The 16352-nt window shown below is 52.3% G+C and overlaps 4 protein-coding genes across 4 annotated transcripts; all 4 read right to left on the bottom strand.

Moving 5' to 3' along the window:
- Positions 1 to 1746: 1746 nt before the first annotated feature.
- N7462_008060 (uncharacterized protein) lies at positions 1747 to 4002 on the bottom strand (the record flags this gene model as incomplete). Its single annotated transcript, XM_057079778.1, has 1 exon — positions 1747 to 4002. The coding sequence occupies one exon, from the start codon at positions 4000 to 4002 to the stop codon at positions 1747 to 1749; it is 2256 nt and encodes a 751-aa protein (XP_056932448.1).
- A 702-nt stretch (positions 4003 to 4704) lies between these two features.
- N7462_008059 (uncharacterized protein) lies at positions 4705 to 4998 on the bottom strand (the record flags this gene model as incomplete). Its single annotated transcript, XM_057079777.1, has 1 exon — positions 4705 to 4998. One exon carries the CDS (start codon positions 4996 to 4998, stop codon positions 4705 to 4707), a length of 294 nt encoding a protein of 97 aa, XP_056932447.1.
- Positions 4999 to 7987: 2989 nt separating this feature from the next.
- On the bottom strand, positions 7988 to 9298 carry N7462_008058 (uncharacterized protein; the record flags this gene model as incomplete). The annotated part of the gene is made up of 7 exons (XM_057079776.1): positions 7988 to 8054; positions 8107 to 8276; positions 8382 to 8612; positions 8675 to 8855; positions 8915 to 8937; positions 9007 to 9048; positions 9125 to 9298. The coding sequence occupies 7 exons, from the start codon at positions 9296 to 9298 to the stop codon at positions 7988 to 7990; spliced, it is 888 nt and encodes a 295-aa protein (XP_056932446.1).
- A 1843-nt stretch (positions 9299 to 11141) lies between these two features.
- On the bottom strand, positions 11142 to 14391 carry N7462_008057 (F-box/WD repeat-containing protein; the record flags this gene model as incomplete). Its single annotated transcript, XM_057079775.1, has 3 exons — positions 11142 to 11267; positions 11339 to 14014; positions 14095 to 14391. The coding sequence occupies 3 exons, from the start codon at positions 14389 to 14391 to the stop codon at positions 11142 to 11144; spliced, it is 3099 nt and encodes a 1032-aa protein (XP_056932445.1).
- Positions 14392 to 16352: the final 1961 nt, after the last annotated feature.

Raw genomic sequence — 16352 nt, 5'->3', positions numbered from 1 at the left:
GGTCGCAGTCATTTCGGACTCTAGATGGGGACTTACCAGCACAAACCCTGTGGATTGGGCAGTCAGCTGTGACAGGAAAGAGCCGCGTCAGCCATCCATTCCCAACAAACCGGGATGTTCAATTTCATAACAATGCAGTGCGAATCATACCAGCAACCAAGGGACATTATTCGTCGCATCTCGCAGCCATGACGGCTGACGTGTTGTGCGGTCCCCCATGGTAACAGGGTGTCGAGAAGGTGATCGCACCCTGAAGAGGAGGGGGGAGGGGGGGATTGTGATGGATGTATTCTCCGCGGCACGGCACAAGAGAGGAAGCCGACGAAAACAACGGCGATTGATGCCTGGCGAGGTTTCGAAACAACGATTTGATGTAGGGAGCGACGAAGATTGGTGGTGCAAAAGACGAGAGCTGAATTTCCACACCCTCAAGTCAAGCCAGGGGGCTTCTAACGATCTTCCGTCTAGGGCCCGGCGTCAGGGCTTCGGATGGCGATCACGGCGGAGCTCCGTGCGAGGTGGCTGGGTGGGCTGCAGAACGACCAGGTACCGGAGTGGTTCGGCGTGTTTTGAACCCCAGGCACCAGGATTGTCGTAGCCGCACGATAGAAGAAGTAGGCAGGGTAAAAGCGTGGAAGCGTGAAAAAGGTCAAGAGAAACAGAGAGAGGTGCTGGTGGGATCCGGGGTAGCGGCGATTTAATGGATGAATGGGTTTGGAACGGCGGTGTGGATCACGGGGGCTGCCAGTCACGAGTTCAGCGCTCCGAAGTCAAAACGGGAGACTCTGGAGATTCTGGAGATTCTTGGGCATCTACAAGTATCTCCAGGTATCAACCCCGTACAGCACTGGCGCTCCCGGTGTCTTTGGCGCCTGGTGAAATGACACTGGGGTCGTCTATTGGCGGCATCCTTTGGGCCCCCAGCCTCTAGGGGGCTTAACGCCTGACGTCAAGCCCATTCATCCTGCCCACTTTCACCTCGCAGCTTCCCACTCCAACGGCGCCATTCGCTCCAGCCTGGCCATTGGCCTAATCTGGTCTTGAGGAATCCAGTGCACTGGGGCCATGTCAACACACAGCCGCCGGGTACCGCCCACGAGTTACGTACTCCGTTGGTACCACCCCCGGCCGCTTCCTGGGCGGGCTTTGGCCCTCCTGCAGGTCAGCCACACTGCGTAGGACTGGGCCATGTTGAGGGGAAAAGCGTCAGCTACATGTATGCTCCGTGCATTGTGGGGACTCATCTGCAGCATGTAAATTTTGCGATGGATTTTGTGTTAGATATTAATGATCATTATGATGATGGGTAGGGTCAATATATGATGTCACCAACAATTGGCGCAAGATGAGATTGGAAAGGGAAGAAAGGTGTATATAGTAAGACACATGCGAGCGGGTATATCAGATGCCCATGTGTGGAAACAGTCAAGGAAACCAAGGTCACAAAAACAAAGGCAAGACCAAACACGTTCGTAAAACAAGGTCCCAGAATAAAGCAGAACCGTGGCAGATTACCTCCAATTTGACCCAAATAGTAGCATGAACGCCCAAATGCAATACAAAGAAAATGCCATGAGACAAAGGATATATATCAAAGGGCGTGATGGAGGTACCGGTCCGAATCAGAAATGAGGCGATTATACATGGAGTCGAAAGGAAAAAGAGAGAAAGAGAGAGGGAAAAAAAATCGGATAGTGAAGGTGGCAATCCCGAGGGATCTGAGGGACCTAGAACAGGCCATGCAATTTAATGCACTGGGGCGACGCTGGTGCGATCTTGATTCCAATCGAAGTCGAAGGACCACAGGGGGAGATCGTGCTTGCGTTGAGGCTCACCACTATCGTTCAACATAATGGCCTCGCTGCTGTCCGTACGACGACGTGCATGCTGCTTCTGGTCCTCCGGAATGGCAGGTGGAGGACCGCGTGGTGGAGGCTTCGGAGATGGCAGCGGTGAGAAACGATGGATAGGGAGGGTCGGCGTAAGGGGGGAGGCGCCGCTGGTGGCTGGGGACGGTAGACTCTCGGAGTAGCCCATACTGAACCGCGGCGACGTAATGGAGTTACCAGTTTTCTGTTCAGTATCAGAACTCGAACTCTGTGAGGGAGAACCGTCTTTATCCATGTGAGTTGCACCTTGGTCTTTCCGCGCAGGGAAGGGCGGGAACGCAGCGCTGAGGCGCAGGAACGACGTGTCCGATCCGCAGAAGGAATCTCGGGATGGGCCGGAAATCATCGAACTCTGGTCGGTGTCTGGACCGGTATTGTATTGGAATATGCTGGGCGTGATCTTGCCTTTCCGCTGCCGCATTGCCTCAAGTAGGTCCTGCTCCTGTCGAGTGACGGCGATAACGCGGCTGCGACGGTTGATTTCTTTCAGTTCCTGGGGCGTGCGTCGGGGCTGCTGCGGAAATTGATCAAGGATGCTTGGTTCGGCAATGATAGGAATGTGGCTAGACCGTCGAGATTGGGTAGTTTGGGTAGTTTGGGCGGTTCGGCGTGTAGTCGTCGACGATTTGCCAGTGGATCCAATAGATGTATGTCTGCGGTTTGGGGGTGTGCGCGAGGCTGGATGGGAGCCGTGGCTGCTGGTCGACGGGGCTCGTTCGACCTTCTTCAACATCTGAGCTGTCGCAGCCTGAGCGGTAGAGGCTGTGTAGATCTCGGGTTCGAATTCGCCGTAGGTGGCCACGCTGTCCCTAAAATTCTTACGGTTGTTGCCCTGCTCATTTGCTGGGGTCTCTTGCTCCGACTCATTCTCATCCTCAGAAGATGAGAGGCAGAGAACGCTCGAGTTCTGCAGATCCTTGTTCCGCAAGGTACTTTTGCTACTCTTCTTACTCACGGCACTCTTACCCCCGCGCGAGTTTTTCGATTCGGTCGTCAACGCGCGATGCCGACTTGACTCCTGTCGTGTTGTCGGGTTCAGGTGCGGGGCCTTGCGCTGGAGACTGGCAGGACTGTGCCCACGGCGAGCGGCAAGGCTTGATTCGGCAGGGAGCTGTGGCTGATCAATCCGCAGTTGCTCCTTGCTGGCTGTATAGACACTCGAACGACTGAAGAGCGACCGTCGACCGGCGTACCGATCCAGCGCTATATCGATCTCGCTAGTCCCAACGGTCCGTTCCAGTGGGTGGTCATGCCACTCGCCATCTTTGGATTCGGGGATGGAAAGCAAATCTGAACGGTCGGTGGTATGCTTCGGCCCTTCGTGTGAAATGACGGAAGAACGTGGTGGCAGTGGATCCCCAAACTTTTTCGTGCTAGAAATGCTGGAGATCTGGTCGACTCTGTGAGCGGGGTAATCCGAAACGACCGTTGAGACCGGAGATGGGGAATTGGTCATCCGTTGAGGTGACAGGAGTGGCGGGGCGGGATTGCGAGGTTTGGGGAAGAGAATAGACAGGTCGATACGAGGTGGACGTAGTTTGCGCTTGGGCTCTTTGGCCGTGCTGCCCGCTTGTTTGTATGTCACATGTGGATTGGTCCCTAATTCATTGCGGATTTGGGGCTGGAGACTGGAATGCCGAGGTGTCGTCGGGGAGGACTTGGATCCATCCTTTTCCTTCGAGCTGAAGTATGAGAACAAGGTTGAGGACGATCCGGTGTGGTGGATTTTCTTGGAAGGCTTCGGCAGGGGCGGTGCGGGCTCCTGGGACCGATAGTTATGGCCCAGCAGCGGCGATGAAGCGCGAACGCGCAAATTCTGAGGCGGGACGGCCTGCTCTCCAGCAGGAAAGGGGACGAAGCTGGTAGGCTGGGGTTTCGTCGTGCCGTCTGGAGTCCGAAGGCTTTGGCGGCGCGACTTGACCTTGACTGGCTTGTCCCACCCGTGATTACTGCCAGGGAGGGGCAAGTCCGTCCCTAAGATTCGTTGGGCTTTGGATGTCTTGCGCTCCAGAAAGCGATCCTCCTCGTAATCTTCTATGGTTCCAGCACGTAGCATATTTCGGCTGGACGTTCGAAGCGGCACATGTACTGGGGAGCGATCTCGGTGCGCCATTGGATTCGAGCACGAGGACGATTCAGGTATTCGGCATGAATTCGACACAGAACATGCAATTGATGATTTGCCCGGCAATGTCGTTTGAGGCCGGATCAACTTCGAAATTCAGACGATGCAGACGATTCACAGTATTCTAGCGTGAAATGTTTTATAGCCGGGGCTTCCTCTCGGGTTTTGCGTGCGGGTCAATGCAATCTACTCCACCGTCGGGACGGTCAGTGATTCTCTTCTCAGGCACCGTATCCAGTCGGAGTCAACGGAATGAGTCTCGCGGAGGCCTCCACCACGTACCGTAGGACAAAAAGTCGCAAAAAGGATTTGGAAGGAGATAGGGAAAGGAAAGGAACGGAATGGACTGGGCCGGAAGGGAGGGGAGGGGATCAGAGAGGGAGGAAAAGAGAGGATGTGCGTCCGTTTTTTTGTAATGCTCGAGGTCGGGCAGCTCGTGCTACTCCGTACTAGTCGACTTAGTCCCCCTTCGCCCTCTCCCCAGTTCGCCCGTCAAACCCATCAGGCTTTGCGGAAACCAGGATCGGGGTCGGGTTGTCCCCTCGATCGATTGGCTCCTCCATCTCTTGATTCCCGCTCCATCCCACGGCCATCGGCCAATGGATGGAATCCAGCCAACCAATCTCTCTAGACCGACCACCCTAACGCCCCAAACTAGCCGCTCGCTGGCCCAGAGCAACTCAAATCAATTCATGGCGTCTTCAAATAGGGGCGGCCCACCTCTTTCTGGAGCTTGCATGGACCACCCGTGGAAATAGACTCCTCCTCCACCCGCACAACCTCGCACGGGTCAGTTTCATTTCGCTCGGTGGAGTCCCGCGCATCCCCGATGGGCGCCTGCCATTGGATCATTCCACTCAAAGGGGGTGGATGTTCCTGGTGCTTCTGGTCGACGGGATCCGAGGGGCTATGATCGTGATGGGCCGCAATCGGGGGGACCCAGTGATGGCCCTGGGGGCCTCGAGAGATCGACACTCTCATCATGCTGGCGCAGTCACCTCGCGTCGACCAAAACAGCAAGTATCGACAGGCACCCACCGAGGCTGGGGTCTGAGTTCATACCTGGCCCAGTCTCCGTCCGGTGTCCGGGTTCCTAGTGCATAGAGACCCATGGGGGTTCCATGGATACCATGTTGATTGCAAAGACATTGCATGAAAAACTCTGGCGCCAGGTATGAAGAGCGGTTACGAGCCAATACACAACTTGAGGTGAAGCAGAGTAAAGCGACGGCTTTTCACGCAGACGGGACGATCGAATTGACGTCTTCCATCGTCGTGACAGCCATTGATGTGCCTCGAGGACGCAAACCCCTTACGGCGGGACCACGGGACAACCTTAAATCACACGTGTTGCCATGCGTAAAAAAAGCATATCCGTACCGTGGGAAGAGGATCTCAGGACTGAAGCAACGCGGAGATTACTATCTCGTTGGGGCCGGAGTTTTTTGGACCAATTGTCACGGACGGTAAAGATGATGAAATGAAGAAATCGTTAAAGGTTCGTATTTGACGTAGTATACGACGGAGTATTCGGAGTACGGAGTACATCTATCTGCATATCCTGTCCCTCCACTTCCTGTGATTCCCCGTGGGCTAGGGCTACACTATTAGGCGCCTCTTACAAATGAATCAAGCGCTTCCCACGGTTTCAGTCTCAATAATGAAGGATAGAATGATGCACCGACCCATCTCAAATCGATCCAGCGTGTGCCCACCGTCGTGGCGTCGGCGCCTCTCCCACTCCACTCAAACTTCTTGCGTACCTCGCTGGTCTAAAAATGTATCCTGCACTCGTTGACACATATCAAGTACGAAGCACATGCGTCCCCGGTGGCTGTCTCCGTTCACCCCCTTTCCCTGCAGGAACCGAAAACTAATTTAGAATCAACCAGAGCTGTCGAAATCCACGCCATGGCACACAGTTGGGTCTTGGTGCCTAGAGCGGGAAAAAATAGATAATAAAAAATAAAAAGGGGGAGATGGAGCCTCGAGTGCGAGATCGAGGGCGTCATGGGCCGCTGTTCACTCCAGCAGATCGACACCTCGATCGTTTATCGACCCGGCTGGCTGGTGCAAGAGTTCCGATCGCAGAAACTCGACCGCCCTGCGCTGTCCTCCACTGCCCCAGCGGCGCTGTGACAAATACTCGGGCTGTCGCGTTGCTCCTCTGAGGCGGGCAACGATCGTCCCCCTTTTCGATCCCGGCAAGATGCGTGCGTATTGCTCCGATTCCAGGCCCCGTCGTGCAAGGCGTCAAGTGCCCACGCGTTTGGTATCCATGGGAAGGGGCTCGACTCTCCTACAAAACCCACTACTCCGGGCGATGGCTGAAACATTGTCCACCGCTACCCATGGACCCTGGCCGGTTGACAGGTTTGACACGCGCCCTCTGGCCCCATGGAGCGTTGCTCAGCGGATGATCCTGACCCCGACTGTTGTCAACCGAGCTCAACAGGGGATCCTAAGAACCAAGGATCCGAGGGTGGATTGTTTGAGAGACAAAGACCGCAGCGACTGGTGGCAGAGACTGTTTTCCCGGTTCGCTCTAGCCTGTGCGACCGTCGAGTTGGTCCGAGCAAATCAAGAACGATCGTGAGGGCGATCAATCGAGCCGGACAGCTCCGTCCATCGTCTGCCCTCCACTGACGACCGTCTCAAACCGTGTGCCGTGTCTGAGACCCACTCGCGACGGCACAGCAAGCGGTGACACTCCGGGGCAAACCTGATGCTCAAGATCATGGTTCTTCTCAAGAACCATGCTATTGGCCAATCCCCGATCGACCTAATCGTCCTGATGCGATGGCCGCCATACCGCTTTTGTCGGGGGCGCCGGACTTTTTCGATCTGCAGAGGATAGGGGCTTTGTTTTGGTAACAACAGGTTTTGCGGGTCGGGCATCAGACACGGAGAACAGGACGCACACAATAATCCCAGTGCGATGGGACAGAAACGTTGGAACAAGTGGACATGCACCCCATGTACCCCATGCACTTTCTGACCAGGGCACTATTGAACCCAAACAGGTGGTTTGACAGGTGTGGTGAGGGCGTGTTGATGGGGGCGGGCTCCATTTGTCGGCTATGCCCAAATGGTTGCAATGGTCGCCCAAGCTAGCGTCGAGCGGGCGAATAGCGCCCTCAATAGTCTCGCTCCCGCTCCGCGTACCTGGAACAACGTCCACCTCCCACCATCCATTGCCCTGGGATGTTCTCCAGAATGTTGCATGCTTTGCTATGGTGGAGTTTGTAGATCATATAACTATTGACCATATTTAAAGAATAGAGAGGAAACCGCAGCATTCGTGCTGGTCCTGGGCTGGTTTGGAGGCCCCCCAGTCTCCACCATCTGCAAATCATGGATGTGATGTCAGTGGACGGAATGTCGGCCTCAAAAACCGGTCGTCTGGAATGCTTTGTTTTGTTACCCGGTATGTTGGTTAGGAGGACCCCTGCAACACTCGAGAGACTGGGTCGACATCCAAGTGCCTCCATTAGCCTATGACAATTAATTACTGATCCTCGATTTTCTGGTGAAACAAACTGCTCGTGGACTGGGTCAGCATGTTGTTAATCACATCATTAAACCTTAGCTAGACTCATGAAAGGCAGCAAGAGAACTTTCCTCCTCAAGATTTATGCAATGAGTTCGAAATTCAATAGATCATATTCTTGGTCAGTCTCTGCTAATAATAACAAGTTGGTTACTGCTATGGCCAGATCAAAACAGACGAGAGTAAATTGGATACAAACCACCCAACACGAATCTCCACGATAAGAAATCATCATAGGAATAATTCCTAGTAATAATGGTAATGATGCATTCTGCCCATAATCCTACTAACCACTGTCTATGGATATCCTAACGTCTTTCTGTCAAGCACCTGTCAAGTCCACATCCTTTTCTCGCTCCTGGATTCCGGCTCATCTAGATCAAATTATCCCAGCTTCTTCTCTCCTGACGAGCATGTTCGGTTCTAGTCTTCCTGGGCTAGAAGATTGCCGTCCAAGGAAGAGTCGATATATCGCACTGTTAAAGTGACACTGTCCTATCTCGTAAGCCATGCCCCTGGAGGGTTATAAGAACCAAGCCTACCTATCAAGCCCAGTATCGATAGTGCGGCAGACGAAAGTGGCGGTAGAGCTCGACTCCGTGCCCGGGGACAAGATCGGAGTCCCATGGCTTTCATGGAATCCAGCAGGTTGATATTCATCTGGGCAGTCAGGGGTATAAAACAAGTGGAAGCCCAAAGTCCGGGCTCCTTGCTAGGCTGTCAGCTTACAAGCATATCATTATACAACGATAGAGGAAACTGGAACCATACTGGGCAAGAGTTGAAGCATAGGACTTATCGCAGCGACTTGACGCACCATATCCATAGTGCTATATTTGACTGCCCTTGAGTCGTGCAAATTTTGAGATCGATCCTCGGAATCGACGACAGAGTGACTTAGCCGCCCTGCCTTCCCCTGCCGTCTGCCGTATCCTAGAGTGATTGTGTAAGACTCGAAGGCAGTGGAGCGGGTCTTGTCTGACTCGAATACGGTGATCTGGATAGCCAGAAGTCGGCGCCGTATCAAAGCATCAAAGATTCCATCTTCCTATGAGATTATCAGTTCTCCTTGCCCCCAGATTGTCAAAGAAAATCAAGCTATTGACTCACTAAGAGATTGAGAATCTTGTCAGCTTTTTCATGACGTCCCCGCTCCATCATGATGGCATTCCAGGGGACCTCGTCTGTCGGGGGGTTGCCATTGACAAAGTGCTCCTCATAGCAGAATCTTGTTTTCTTATCAAATATAGGATGTTGTCTATGGCCAAAACACTCGACGGGCAGGATTTCTCTGTGGATTGCAGGCTGGTTAGAAATCGAGAAGGTATTGCAAAATGGAGTAGAACTAACCGCACGAAAAATAATGAAGCAAACTGTGAGACAAAGTTGGAATCAACACCCTCTGAATCAAAATTCAAAACTGTTTCATGCAACATACTTACTGTTACATGGACCGCGGTCTTCACCAGCTCAAGACTCTGCGCCTGATCAATGTCAATATCATCTCACATCTCACTGGCCAAGCCAGTGCTTAGTGCACCCTTTCAAAGCTATACGTACAATGACCGGATATTCGAAAGGATGTGGCTGCATCAGAGGGCCAGGTGAAGCTGAGAGCAAGGGAAGCGGAGGTAGTGCAGATGATTCTGGTTGCGATGGAATCTTTTGTGGCTGTCCAGGTGATTGCGGTGGAGATAATTGCTTTTGACGGGAGGTCGCCTGTGACTTCGCCATTCGGCGCTTTCTCTTGGGAGGTCCCGAGTACATGAAAGCTTTTCATAAAGCCGTTGGAGCACAATTGAATGGGGCAAATGCGAAGATTGCAGAGGTACGAGGAGATCGAGGACGATTAGATGAGGGGGCGAATATATCTGATGATGGGAGCTGTGCAGCCAATGCTCATCGACCACTTGAAAGGAGGCGACGGCCACAACTCTCAAATATTCACAGTAATCCAATTACTAGACTTTTAGTCAATATCGCAGTTACAATACTTGTTACAAAAGCTTACGGTGCACTTTCCGTGTCGACGATGATGAAAGACACCTCAACCCATATCTCTGCGTAGACAAATGCTACACTCATGAGGTTAATACGTGTATGATTCTCAGCGAACTTCAAGGCCAGAATTAACATGTCGTAGCTTGTAGTCTATCTGTGGATTTAGTGTACACGCGGACACTTCTAATGATTTTGGTCGATCAAATCAAGGTACTACCATGTTAGATTCCAAGCCGAGATTTTTCCAAATCAGTTCATCAAGCGTTGTGAAGTCGGTTGTGGACCTTGAGAGCATGATCTATGAAAAGACATTTGGCTCACCGATCTCGAGCCGCAAAATATCATCACAGGTTCGCCAGATAGAAACAGGCCAGCTGCCGTGTTCATTGGTTTTCCCCATCCTCTCTTCAGCTGCAGGCAAGATGATCCTATGCGACGGTTGAACTGGGTTATCTCATTAAGTAAAACTGACCTTAGATGACGGATAGCGAACAATATTGTGAGGATAGAAGAAGCTCTGGCAAACTTTACGACACTAGCTCTTCGTTGGTAGTATGCAAGACAGGCTATTAGTTATCTAGGGAAAGGGCCTTATATAAAAATCGAGCCCAACTGTCATAATTTATTGGGCATATTACTTGGACCATCGACTCTCTAAGCTCAAGCTAGTATTGATGGTCGGATCAAGGAGGCCCAGTCCGGATGAGGAGATCAGAGGATTTACAGAATGGTAGCTAAATCAATAACCTGCTGGGGCTCCCAATATCCCGTCCCTACTTTGTAGATCCATTAGATTCTTTTGATGCTGCAACAAAAGGATTGCAATGGGTTGGGATGCAGATATCTTTCTGAGTACGGGACCATGTCGTATCTACTAGGCCATACAAGACGATTCAACTCGCACCGAACTCCTTACGAGATGTCCAACGGAAAACGATGAGCGGCAAGGTAAAAGGATGAAAAATATCTGTTACTGAACAATATGAAAAGGATGGTTAAAACAATAGTAGCCAGGAAGAAAGAATAAATGAGACACGCCATTCTAGAGAAGGAAGCGCCGCAGAAGCCGGCGTCGTTGGTAAACTGAGATACAAGGAACGGTAAGACGGGAAAGGTCCATACATTGGCAAATAAAAGGGAAATGTGAAGAGCAAAGGGCATGATAGAACCGACGAATGCAATCAGTGGGGAGGGCATAGAAACCAGAGGAAAAATAGAAGCAGGTTTAAGATTTGAGTGAATATAACATGAAGATATGCTGAGGTCTCTTGGGAGAATTTAGGGTGCGAATGAAAACAGGAACATGAAGGAGAATGAGAATCAGGAAACGTGTAACGCCTGTCCCCCTATCGTAATGCTGGATGACCAAATAATGCCGACCGCGCTATGCAAAGGGTTTCTCGAGGGAAGATGACACAAGTCGTAAGGATGGGGTATCGTGGAAATGTGAGAATGTGACTTGTTAGGGGAATAGTGGAAAGCGACAAGAGGGAATAGAAACATAAGAAAGCTGGGAGATAGACAAGCCCATCCAGCATGGACTGAGATTGCTGGGGCCAGTCCAGACGATTTAAATTCAGTCGGAGTCTGAGTCTGAGTCGGCATTGCTGGTCGCGATCTCACGCCCACGGCGGTTGACTACAACACGCTTGCCGAGTTTGTTATCGGGCACACCATCGCGCCCGGCACCAAAGTCAAGAACCTGAGAGTCAAAATGTCAGTATTTCACGGCAATCTATGTTGAGACTAGTAATGCAATGGGAAAATGCTCACCTCGATGTATGTAAGGCTATCACGCTGCACGGCAGCAACACAGCGTCGATCATTGAACTTAACCTGCCATACGCCACTCAGATCGGTGAGAAGATCACGGACACAGGCGCCGGTGCTGACATCCCACATTTTCAGGGTCCGATCGGACCCCGAGATCACCTTTTGGCCATCATGCTGGAAGCAAGTTATGGCACCAGTGTGGGCACTCAACATATTCTTGCAGTGACCATGCTCAGGATCCCAAATTCGGAGAGTGGAATCCGCAGCCGCCGAAACAAGGTAGTCGCTCTGCAAAGAAAGCAGGCCGACAAGGGAGGTATGGCCCTCGAGATTGTAAAGGAGAGATCCATCATCGAGAGACCATACTTTAACCATGTGGTCCATTGCACCGCTAATGCAGCGATTACGTTTAGGATCCAAGACCACACTATACACTTTCAAAGAGTGGCCTTGGAGTGTATGCAGAACCTGGCCAGTAGAAATTTTCCATACACGGACGGTGCAATCGTAGCTGCCACTCACAAGGGTATCACCATGAGCTGCAATGGCACGGACCGAGTGTGTATGGCCCGAGAGGACGCGGACGAAATAGGGGCAATCGCTGTCATCCGCGAGAGGTCCATTGGGGTAATAAGGTGCGTCGTTGGGTTTGGGCAACTTCCACACGCGAAGTGTTGAATCACGAGATCCAGTGATAATCAGAGGCACCTTAGGCATCATCTCCGCACCGCCATTTGCATCTCGGCCCACCTCAGTAGGCAAGACAATCTGCAAGCAACGTACAGTAGATGTGTGGCCGTTAAACACTTGAGTGCATCTGGCACGCTCGATATCCCAGACTCGCACAGACCGATCAGTAGATCCAGACACCAATGTGTTGCCATGGTACTCGAGAGCCCATACACCACCCTCATGGCCTTCTAGAGTAGCTTTCATAGCCCCAGTCTTGGTGTCGTAAACATTGATGTTGGTGTCATCGCTCCCAGTCAAAATTTTGTCGGTGTCAAACTGCAAACAGGTTACAACATGACGGTCATGGGCGCGGAAAGCAATGTGTTGAGGCTTGACCTCCGGGTTCATCCACCCTCTGCGGATGGCATGGTGTCGGCGGTAAAGGGCCTTGTAGAGGTAAAGGCCGCGAAGAGAGGGCATACCACTGTCAGGATAGGGAACAGCGGCGGCGGCGGCATTGGCTGCAGCATAAGGGGCTTCCGACGCAGCGATGTCTTTCTTCCAGTCAGGCTCACTGTGATCTGTACCACTGGACGAGATCTTTCGTTTGGCAAGCTTTCGGCTTGATGCGCGGGTGTTTGCCTTGCGCTTAGGACGTCTGTTCAGAGCGAGAGAGGCCAAGGGAGTCCTGTCGTGCATATTTGAAGATGACTGAATGGGGGACATTTCGTTCTCCATCTTGGATGATGAACAGACCACACTGGAACTAAGATCCCTTTCAAAGTCATCAATGCTACTGCACTGCCAACCCCAGCCCTCCCGGATAGCTCGCTCCAGTTCACCGTCAGAAAGCGCATAGCCGTCTCGATCAAGAAGCTCTTTCCAAGTCTTCTCATCAGAGCTCACAATATGTCTCCATTTCTTGGAGACTTGTGATGCTCGGCACATTGTCTGGACATCAAAATACTTGACGATGTTCAGACTAAGCTCGAGAGGGAGCAGTGCCAAAAAATCGCATTTCAAAGTTGGGTTCACAATATCCGCTACGAAATGCAATGTCGGCTTGGGGCATCGTTTCAAGAACTGGTACATCAGGTAACTTTTCAACTCATCTGGCGCGGAGTCGAAAAACTCCAGCACTTTAGGCATATCCATCAAAGACGGTGCAGACGTTGTCGAATTGGCTGCAGAAATGCTCTTGACTCGAGAATCCGAATCGTGCAGGCGAGCGACTTTTGAATGACGGGAGACGTTGTGGTCAAGGCTGGAGTCGGTGTCCACGTCCGGGCCTTCAGAGTCAAAGGATGACTCGCCATGAAGAGCATTCATGGCAGCCACTGGTGATAAGCTCGGGCTCGGTAAGCACATATCCTGCGCCATGGCGTTGTCAATGGCCGACAGCTGAGCTGCCAGATCAGGTCGAACCTGCTGAGAGCTCGACGTAACTGAAGTGCTAAATGATGGGTTCGGGTCGAACGAGTTCTGGTTGAAGGACGCCGTTTCCGCAGTCAATGCCTCGTTGTCCATACCCATCCGCTGCTGCTCCCGATTCTCAGACAAGTCGGATTTGCCTCCAGCCCCGGATGGCCCAACCTCAGAAGAGAGGGGCGACTTCAGAAGGGACTCTTTGCGCGGGAAACTCGCGCTTTGGATCCTCTGCCTCGCGAGCGCACTCTCCCCTAAACCACCAACATTGTGTTCCGTCTCCGGAGTAGCGAGACCGGCAACAGAGAGATGGGAGGAGGCTGAGGCCCCGTGGCGGGTCCGTCGTGATACGGGTTCCGAAGGAACTCGAGACGGCCGAGTGCGAGGAAGAATAGATGGACGAGGATCCGGGATAGAAACGGGGGAAACGGGGCGATGCTGAGAGTTGGGACGATTGTTGCGAGTCATGAATCTAGGCGGGGCCAGTCGCCGAGAGCCGCTGTCATCCTCGGAGGAGAACGAGGTGACCGATCTGATAAGACCGTTGGACGATCTTAGGGCATCACCCCGTTCCCGAAGCTGTAGATCAGATGAGCATTTTGCCGGCTGCCTCTTGCGGGAAAGGGAGGGGGGGGGTGGGAGAAGGGGAAGGCGCTTACCTCGGTGGCGGCTGCAGTGGTGTCGTCGGGTTCGTTAAAAACAATGGACTTGTCACCGACCTTGAATCTTAGATTCCTTAGCGATGCCGGTGTGGCAGATGCAGCAAGAGGGTATTGCCTCGCATCCAGATCCTTGATGGCACGCGGGGGGTTGATGATCAGAGGCGGGAATGAGGTTGTAGTGGTTGTGGTGGTCGTCACCACGGTCGTTCTCGTGGTCGGAGCGAAGGCAAACTGGCCGAAGGTATGGCTGGAGGAGGGCCCTTGGCTTAGAACCAACTCTTCGCGGTCGTCCATGTCGCGTTGTTGGGGAGGGACTAAGCAAGTCTCCGAGTGGCGAGTGACATGGGAGGAATGAGATGGCGGTCGAGAGGTGTTTGGGTCAGTGGCGGTCAAGTCGACTTGAGAGAGGCGAGGTGAGGGAGGGAGGAGTGAAGACATCGAGCAAAACTCCCGTGAGGGGAGGTAGGTGTGGTGTGGGTGGTGGGAGTCGAATGGGGTCGGGATCCGGGACCACTTGCACAGAAGGTTCACGATCGAGGATGTTAGCACCACACCCCGTCAACACGGTAGGCCTGCGATACCATGTACAGGACGCGCAGGGAAGAGAAAGAGAAGAGGTTAGAACATGATGGGGAGGGGGAAGGGTCGAAGGATGGAAGCAAGGAAGGTCAAAGGGAGAAACACAGTGGCGGCTGACAAGGGAGTTGGGGCGGAGAACAACACTTAATCCGAGTCCCGGATTGGACGATGTCATGGCGGACAACGTGCACCTTTCATGGGTTGGGCTCGGTTATGAGACCGATAGGGCTCTCTGGCTTTGAAATTTCATTTATAGGACTGGCCAGACTGGCAATTAATGTGCTAGCTTTCTCATATTTCTACTGCTGGACAGAACAAGGCCCGAGGGAGGAGGGAGGTGTTTGTTCAAGCCTAGTTTATCCGTTGCCCATGTCGCCGTCATTCTGCCGTGAAAACCTTGAACCCCGGCCACCACCACCACCACCACCATCATTTTATCGCCCCCGGCCCCAAAGGCAAAGCCACCCCAACCTCTCCGTTAGGCCCTAAGTTGCCCCTGGATAGCCCTGAAGAGCCAAATTTAGTATTGTGATAGTGAACCGTATCAACTATTTTTACCCCCGTATCGAGGACCCGTGAATCCAGATCGACTGGACCTTTGATCTAATCAGGTCTGGGGGAATACCCAGAAACCTGTTTACGAGTGATCAAGTGGGGAGCAACCGACGAGTCCAGACAAAAACCAAGGCCACCCAGCCACCGAATCACGTGCCGGTGGGGACCCGAGGTGGTTTTTGACTCCAAGCGGACACAGCGGGAAGTCTTGGCATCGGTACTTCCTCCAGGCCTTGGCAGGTCCCGCCCCTAACCAAGACCTACAGCACGTATTCCTCATCCTCCTGATATGGAAGAATATGAGAAACGTGTCTCTCTCATGACCCAGCAATTGCAGATTGAATTCGGAAGTCTGGCCAGAATATGGATCGAAAGCCCCCAATCCCCCACTCCATATACTCTTGTGGGATCATTCAATGCAAAACTTATAGTTGACCCAAGTCGGATCCCGCTCATCGAACTCAAAGCCCCCATTTCCACCATGCGTGAACATCCCCCCAAGCTCACCCTTACCACTTCCCGTAATGACAGTAAAATTCCCAATTACCCGAAAGGTTTCGGGGCGGAACCGTCCTTTCCCTTGCGTCACGACTCCCGGCATTGCTGTGGAAGTTCCGTGATTCAACGCAGTCGCTAAAAATGAAGACTGCCGCACCATCAGTTTTATGAGCACCTCCAGCGGGAACATACACCATCTGGTATTGGCTAGTCACTTCCGCGTTGAGTTCCATTAATTTCATCTTCATGATGGCAGGATTCAGGCGAGCAAGAGTGGATTGTGTTGTGGTTGACCGATCTTCGTCTCACGACAAGACCTTAACGGTGGATGTGAAGACTTGAGGCATGATTTTCTTTGGTGACTCAGTATAGATCAGTACATGAATATGAAATATAAATGGTTCCAAAAAGGCTCTAGATGGCCAACCCTAGAGGCACCTGCATGTTGATAATGCATGTGCATGCCCGAGGGTCTGTGGGGTCGTCCTCGGCTACCGGATAGTCTTCGGCATTACTTCACGAGCTACTTGATAATTCCTTTGAGTCTTGAGACAATCATTAACATGAGGAATGGAGACCACAAGTGATCTTCATCTTTTGACCCATACTACATATGTTTGTTA

This window comes from Penicillium macrosclerotiorum (assembly GCF_028827735.1).
Source record: "Penicillium macrosclerotiorum strain IBT 26536 chromosome Unknown utg000007l_segment0_segment0, whole genome shotgun sequence".
NCBI lineage: Eukaryota > Fungi > Ascomycota > Eurotiomycetes > Eurotiales > Aspergillaceae > Penicillium > Penicillium macrosclerotiorum.
The sequence above is the reverse complement of the archived record's forward strand: the minus strand, read 5'-3'. Positions and strand labels throughout refer to the sequence as shown.